This window comes from Nansenia antarctica (genome assembly GCF_963989245.1).
Source record: "Nansenia antarctica genome assembly, chromosome: 1".
NCBI classification, from domain to species: domain Eukaryota; kingdom Metazoa; phylum Chordata; class Actinopteri; order Argentiniformes; family Microstomatidae; genus Nansenia; species Nansenia antarctica.
The window spans coordinates 72,367,077-72,375,556 of record NC_137674.1 but is presented as its reverse complement, the minus strand read 5'-3'; the positions used below and the strand labels follow the sequence as shown (position 1 = coordinate 72,375,556).

Sequence of the window (8,480 nt, the reverse complement as noted above, 5' to 3'; positions counted from 1 at the left end):
AGTATCCCCCCCCCCCCAGTGCTACTGTCACACCATGAAGATTTTGTTTTTCTCGTTTCCATTGGAACCGGCTAAGCTAAATCCGATCTGTTTGGGAGGGTTGTCTAAGACTAAATGTCTTGGAACATTATGTGGCAAATAGGGTCCTATCCCTCTACTAATGTAGAGTTAGTGCCTCGAAAAAACTAACTGAATGTGAAGTAGCATGACGGAGGAGGGTAAACAAATGAAAGATAGAAATGAAAGAATCATGACAACTTTTTTTTTTTTTACTTTTTAAAAAAAATGTATTTTTAAAACACATTTATTCAAGACTTCACATTCACCTTCTCACATTCAAGTAAATAAAATCCATCTGTACAACGCATCTTTACAACATTTACATGACCTTTGTTTTGTTTTTTTTACAAAATAATACATTAGTTTATCATTTAAATATCACTCCAGCTACATATCCACACTGAACAATTTGTTTCCAAAGTACTGGACAAAGAGGTTAGGGTGGCTCTTGTAGAACTGTCCCAGCAGACGCTTCTTCTCTTTGGGGGACAGTTTGGGATTCTCGTGGATTGTCTTGAGTAGGGCCCACAGTTGCTCCTTAGTCGTTTTCTGTACGTTCTCCACGTACGCTTCTTCACTGACTCTCTTGCAGTATGTAGGGCCTGAGAGAGTGAGAGAGGGAGAGAGAGAGGGTGTGAGAGAGAGACAGCGAGAGATAGAGATAGAAAGAGTTTAAAGTTTAAACGGACAAACGGACAGACAGACAAACATACAAACAAACACAGAGTGATTGAAAGAAAGAAAGAAAGAAAGAAGGATACCTGTTATGATGTCTGGGTCTTTTCCCTTCACAATCTTGGAGAGTCTATCACCGACCAGTTTGTGTAGCGTCACTGGAATCTGGTGGAAGATAATCAAATCAGTTGAACACGTCGTAAAAACATAGTGTTTTCATTACATTCTACTGCACAATGTAAGTAAGCCAAAAAGTTCTGGACTCCAATATCAGAGCCATCAGAGATTCAGAGGGTTGCCTGGCTACATCCTAGTGTTGCTATCTCCCCCCCCCTCCACCCCTCCCCTTCTCCTGGTCTCCTCACGCTATTCAGAGAGCAAACAGACAGCTGACACGGGCAACATCAAGAGCTATGGCCTAGATAACTAACTCCATCCTAATTCAGTCTTACTGTTTGAGAAGTAAACAGTCTTTAAACAGCATCAGCCCAGTGACCCCGCAGGTCACACACACACACACACACACACACACACACACACACACACACACACACAGAGTGCCTTCTGATAAAAGACGGGTGCACACACACACACACACACACACACACACACACACACACACCTTGAACACATCACAGTGGCTGTCCAACATGAACAGCACCAGCAGGTCCACCTTCCCCTTGGCCAGTCTGGAGCTGTACACCATGGCCCTGGAGAAGGACCGCTTCACCGCCATCCTGTTCTCCACCTGCCAGAGACCACAACACACCTCAGCAACACACCTCAGTAACAGTAACACACCTCACTAACACTCCTCAATAACACACCTCAGTAACACACCTCAATAACACACCTCAATAGCACACCTCAATAACACACCTCAGTAACACACCTCAATAACACACCTCAAAAACACATCTCAGTAACACACCTCAATAACACAGCAACAACAATATCTCTGTGGTATAAAGGCTGAAATATCATGCATACACACACACACAGACACACACACACACACACACACACACAGAGAAACACACACACACACACACACATAGAAACACACACACACACACCCACACAGAAACACCCACAGAAACACACACACACATCCCTCACCTCTTTGTGTAGTTTGACCTCCTGTGGCTTGGCTGCCACAGCCATGAAGTGCAGCAGTCAGAAATATCATGCACACACACACACACACACACACAGAAACACACACACACACACACACACACACACACCCCTCACCTCTTTGTGTAGTTTGACCTCCTGTGGCTTGGCTGCCACAGCCATGAAGCGCAGCAGTCTGCGCAGCTCCTCTCGGCTGCGGGAGTCCTGCAGCTTCAGACACAGCTGCAGCGCCTCCAAAGCCTGCTCCAGCTTACCATTCACTAAGAGGGACAGGACAGGTGTTAGCGCCCACTAGAGGTGGGTTGCACAGGGTTGCTAGCAACTACCTTTTACAGAGGGAATTTGACATTAAAAAAAACTCACAGAAGTGAAGAAAAAAAATCGAATTCGTAATACAACAGTTTGCGTATGTCGACAACCGTCGTTTCGTAACACAATAGAACAGATGGGATGATTTTTTCCCCTAAAGCGCGTAGCCACCCCTCTCAGACGCCTCTCCTCTCTTCTTACCCAGGAGTTCGGAGATGCCGCTGTGGACGTCGAAGACGTGGTTGCTGAGCAACGGCGGGTGCTGGGTCTGGCTGTAATGGCGGGCGAGGACCCCATACAGCAGCCTCTTACACTGGGCCTGGTCGTCATGGCAGCGGGGCAGCCCTCGGCTCACCTCCACCACCAACTCGTCGGGCAGGAGCTCCAGACAGTCCATCGCCGCCAACAACCACTCATCAGCCCTGAGAGAGGGAAAGAGTGAGAGAGGAGGGGGGGAGTGAGATCGAGAGAGGAGGGGGGGAGAGAGATCGAGAGAGGAGGGGGGAGAGAGAGATAGAGAGAGGAGGGGGGAGAGAGTGATAGAGAGAGGGGGGGGGACAGATTGAGAGAGGAGGGGGGAGAGAGAGGGTGTGAACAAAGCCAATCTTAATAGCTTAATAGTAGACTAAAAATAAAGAGAGAGAGAGAGAGAGAGAGAGAGAGAGAGAGAGAGAGAGAGAGAGAGAGAGAGAGCAGATGGAAGAAGAAGCAGAAAGAACAGAGAGAAAGAATTCGAAAGAAAGAGAACGGACAGCCTGTGCGCACGCGAGAAAGAGGCGGGAGAAACTTCTCGTCTCAACCTCCAGGACCTCCAGGCAGCAGTCCAGAGACAAAGACTCCAGCTGGACATGTGTCCCTCAGAACTAGCATGGCCAGAGGGAAGGAGCATAGTGTAAACACACACACACACACACACACACACACAGAAAGGATAAACAACACAAGCCGGCTCTGTTGTTCCACTAACGTGAGAGAGGAGAGGAGAGGAGAGGAAGATGCTGACACACACACACACACACACACAAACACGCACAAGGGAGCTTTACAGAACCCTGCATTTCTGCCTGGTCAGATAAGTCTGTAGACTATGAATCACGTCAAGGAGCGACTGGGGAGAGATTTGGCTTTATTAGTGCCAGGCCTCCATTCTAAATGTGACGCTTCGGGTATGTGGAATAGATCTGATGTCGTGTCGGTGGCTCAGCGGGTAGAGCACGGCGCTAACAACACTTAGGGTTGTGGGTTCGTTTCCCGCCGTATATACTGAAAAATGTAAGCACTCGCTGCAATGTAAGTCGCTTTGGAGAAAAGCGTCAGCTATAATGGCGTATATTAGATTAGCATACGCTTGCTAACTACAGATCCTATGGAAGCGGAGAGGAAAACGTACAGGTACAGGAGTGAATATGTTTGAAATAGAAAGAAGTAGGAGAAGAGAGGGTGAGGTAAAGAAGGGCTGGAGGATGAGAAGGAGGAAGGAGGACACCTACTGGGCTTCGCTGAAGGCCTTGAGGACCTCCCTGTCCAAGTAGCTGGAGGTGTACAGCAGGTCTGGGTCGCTGTCCATGCCGTGCAGGCTGGGCCGGGGACACTCCCTGCCCTCCAGCAGGCTCTCCAGTAGGGGGAGCTCTATCAGCTGCAGCAGCCTCAGCACCGTCTGCTGACGCCACACCTCATCCACCACTGAGGAAGAGAGGCACGGAGGAGTCACCACATAGGAAGAGGCACAGAGGAGTCACTACACAGAGGAGTCATGGCACAGAGGAGTCACGACACAGAGGAGTCACGGCACAGAGGAGTCACCACATAGGAAGAGGCACAGAGGAGTCACCACAGAGGAGTCACCACACAGAGGAGTCATGACACAGAGGAGTCACCACACAGGAGTCACGACACCATGACACCATGGACAGAGCCCATTGTCACACATACGAACAATCACATACACACACAGAGACATAGACACATGTACGCGCACACACACACACACACACACACACAGACACAGACACACACACACACTTACACTCCTGTGAGAGGCCCAGGTTGATCATCTGAGGTGTGATGGCGGAGGTCAGGTTGAGGTGTCCTAACATGTCCTCTAGTGATTTGTCTGTTTTGACCGGGGAGTCCGTGGAGTACCTCTGGTCCTCTGGCCTGAAGAGTCACATAATGACAACAATCAGCGGCCATGATTGAGAACAATCACAGACCTATTACTGGGACCAAAGTAGAATGTAATCTGAGATGTTTTTCAAAGAAAAGTAACTAGATTCTTGTTTTTTTGTTCATTTGAGATTGAATTCACATCGAAACAAAGCCGTTAGAGCTGAGACTTCTTTATGATTTCCGTTTGAAGAGCTCAATCCGGTGCAATTATTACAAAAAACCTCTTCAAAGTCATTAAAACAGAGATGCAGACTGGCTTTAACACCAGCGTCACTTTCATGTCCCAGACACAGATTAGAGGAAGCAGGCCTGGAGGTTAGCGACCGAAAAAAAGCCCCCAAGAGTCTCACAGGTTGCTACGCTTTGAGCGGAGCATGAACCGAGAAGCTCAAACACCATATAAAGCCCTGTGGGATTTTGGATTAGCAGTCTTTCACAAAAGAAACGAACGCATCATTCATCTGCCATTTGGGAAGGGAAGAATAAAAAATAAAAAAATAAAAAACACGAGTGCATGAATAAACCGTACCACAGATGACTGTACCGTTTAGACGGCGGGCTGTAGCTGTTCCGGTTCTTAGCTAAGCTGGGCGAGTCGTACCCGCTCTCGATGGTGCTGGTGGAGTTGGCGTTGGCCATGAGGGTAGGGCTGGGCGGGGCGCTCAGGAACCTGTACAGACTACAGCTGCTGTCCTCGAACGTGGCACGCCTCTTCTCCTTCCCGAACACCTTGTTGGCCACCGCCTCGAAGACCCGCGAGTCCATGAGCGCCTGGCAGAGCCGGACCGCCTTCGAGCGGGGCACTTCGGCCTCGCCGCAAAAGCGGCTCTGGATGACGTGCGCCAGGACCACGTCCACGGCTTCCGAGCCCAAGAAGCAGTCGTGGTAGGCCTTGAGGTTGTGGCGGCGGCGTTTCACCTCCACGCGTGACTGGAGGTTGGCGATGATGCTGCTCCATATGAAGGTGGCCCTGAACGGCTGGCCGGCCATGCCCCTAGTCTGCTGTAGGATGGGGGGGAGGGGGAGGAGGGGGTGGGGGGAGGTTTGGATGGAGTAGAAGGGGAGTGGAGAAGGGGGGAGGGCGGGAAAGAGAGAGAGGGGGGGGGGAATTGGAGGGCAGTTGTGAGTGGAGAACAAATGGTGAGAAACCCTGTCCTGAAAAATGGAGTGAGTGTGCTTTACACACTGTTACACACCCGAAGGTAGTAACAAATAAGGGAGTCCACACATGTGTTTAAATGTAGGACGTGGATCCAAACCCAACGTCTCCAAAGTAAAGGTTCCTCTGGGCCAAGAACAACAAAACAGATGCAGTGTAACAGTGAGCTGAATCATTTATACGACCCCGGTCCCACCCCAGCACACACACTGTGTAACGATCTAACACCATCCCTACAAACACACCGCTGGGGCTAATGTCCCCTTTCAACCTTTCCTCTTACACACACACACACACACATTGAGAAACACACACACACACACACACTCACACACACACACACACACACACACACACACTTTGGCGCCCGCCCCCATCCTTCTCCATCCAACCCCAACACAATGATCAGATTGTGAGCCTTCTCTCTCTAGGGTTATCCTTGAATTCTCTTTCCCATTATTTTTTCCTCTTAACAGGGTAGGTCATATCCCACATCACAAACACACACACACACACACACACGATCACAACACCAGTGAGATTAATCATTTCAAATGCATTAAAAAAAACGTTATAATGGGCTGCACATGCAGATACAGTTCCACAGACCGACCCTTGCACCACGACTCCTATACCAATATGCTGCTCATCTATAGATGGCACCACTTCAACCACAGCACTGACTGACAATACTTGGCTGCACCATAAAGGAGCGTGTCTGCTTATGTCACCCACCACAGAGAAAGGAGACGGAGAGATGGAGAGAGGGAGAGGGAGGAGGAGGGTGAGGAGAAGCTGAAATCCCTGCTGAGATGAAGAGAGGGACAGAGCGCTTCCCTGTGATGCTGGTGGTGTGTGTGTGCGTGTGTGTGTGTGGGTGTGTGTGTGTGTGGGGGGGGGGGGGTTGGTGGTCTGTGAGGGCCTCTCATGTATCCCCCAGCAGGAAACATTTATAAGGTCTAGTAAGCAAATGCTAGCGTCGTCAAGTCGTGGAGGAGCAGAGACTCACTGTACGGCCATGAATCAGGTCCTCACAACAGCGTGTCAAAACAAGACCTGACAACGCTCATCGCTCACGCTTGGAAGCAGAGAGCATATTCACTTTCTTTCCATCGTTAGAAACGAGCAGGCCTTCGGGGGCGGGTCAGGAGGAAAGTACTTTGGGGAGACAAATCATATCTCGATGAACTATAGTTTTAAGAGAACCATCTACTTTGTCGAAACGAATTTGCCTCTCCCCGGCACTGTGCCGAGAGAACGTCCTGTCCTGTACCTTTAGAAAGGATTTACATATGTCTGATAAATCTAGCGGATGATTGTGTAACAGGCACTGGCAAGCGCAGATGTTTGATAGGCTGCACAGCTCCAGTAGCAACAGTATATCAAACCAAGGATCTCAAAATAGGAAACCTATACAAACGTCATTTGGCTGACGGCTTTTATCCAAATAATTCATGAATTCTGACATATACGATTTATGTCGTGATGCAACACTGGGGGGGGAAGCAAAGGCTCACAAATTGCCATTTGCAAAACAAAGACCACAAGTAATAAAGTGATTTAACAAAAACAGTAGGCGGGTTTTAGGAATTAGGATTGCACAGAAACACAAGACATTGCTTTGACAACGCGTCTGACTACTTTTAAGATGCAATCCTCGATTACGACGTATTAATTAAGTATTAAGGGTGACCATCTAGCAAAAACTGTCTAGGAGTTCTGAATCAACAAACAGGGGGGTAGATTTAATCAGATATCATCAATTAAACCTTCATATGAGTGGTTTAATAACTCGCAACAGGTCCGGGTCACAGGGTCGCCCCGTGGATCAAAACAACCCTGGGAATTAGACCCTCTGTCACCTCTGGTTGGCCGCGCCGACTGAGATTTGAGCCCAGTTTGCATAGCTGTCGCCGGTCTCCCTCCCTCCCTCCCTCCCTCCCTCCCTCCCGGGTCCCCGCAGACACACTGGATCAGGTGGGGAATTCTCTTTCTTTTCGGTCAAGGCCAACAGAGAGTGGTGTGTTTGCACACCATGCAGGTAAATAATCGCGAAGGGAGTTACTGTCGCAGCCGCGGTCCCTACTATTGGAACATGTTGTTCCACTGATCCTAGAACGGCTCTCACTGAGGGTAATTGGAACATACATTCAATGAAGCGGCTCAGATAGTGGATGATACTGGTGTATAGCCTGCTTGACAACCTACGTGTGTTAGGTTGTTGATATAATGCAAGTGGATGTTTTGGAGTAGTTTTGAATATTGCCTACATAGCAGGTGTAGGGATTGGCGCCGGCGCGCACATTCCTATAATATCCACACGCTCCGACTAGTTAGTACAACTGATTGAGCCTAAAGGCATACCCTATAGCATATTATTCGAATGAAAACCCATGGTGAGTTTGAATTTAAATCAAAATACCTCGCAGGACAACCAGTAGCCTAATTCTATTTTTCAAAAACGAAAATGCACAAAAACACTCATTCTTAATGATTACATTTATTGGGATATCATATGAAGTTACTGGCGACGTAAAAACAGAACCTAGATTAGACCACATTTAAAGGCGCATTCCCTTTTGATCTAATCCTCAAAACAAATGAACACACGAGCCTACTCCAGATTAGGCTACATTAAAACAAAAACAAAAACAAAAAAACGATTTAAAAATAAGTCAAATGTAGGAACATGATTTCGCAGTGGAAAATAAAATAATATTATTCATAACGGATGAAATAATGCATTTGTCATTATTACCTTGTGGTCGGTGCTGTTGCATGAGAAAGTTCCCGGAGTGTTAAAAGTCTACCGCTCTTTCCCTCCGTGTCATCCAGATCCTATTGTACTGTGATAGTTCTCCTGGAGTCCCACACCGCACCAGTGTGACGCAGCTGCAGGGTCAACCCCGAAACCTCCCCCTCTCCTATCCTTTATTCAGGAGGCGACAATTACTCTGACAACGCCTCCTCA

The 8,480-nt window shown here is 48.3% G+C and overlaps 1 protein-coding gene across 1 annotated transcript; it reads right to left on the bottom strand.

Moving 5' to 3' along the window:
- Positions 1–447: 447 nt before the first annotated feature.
- depdc7a (DEP domain containing 7, paralog a) lies at positions 448–5,340 on the bottom strand (the record flags this gene model as incomplete). Its single annotated transcript, XM_080525942.1, has 8 exons — positions 448–662; positions 822–900; positions 1,358–1,483; positions 1,990–2,132; positions 2,383–2,603; positions 3,672–3,864; positions 4,208–4,338; positions 4,895–5,340. 8 exons carry the CDS (start codon positions 5,338–5,340, stop codon positions 448–450), a joined length of 1,554 nt encoding a protein of 517 aa, XP_080382068.1.
- Positions 5,341–8,480: the final 3,140 nt, after the last annotated feature.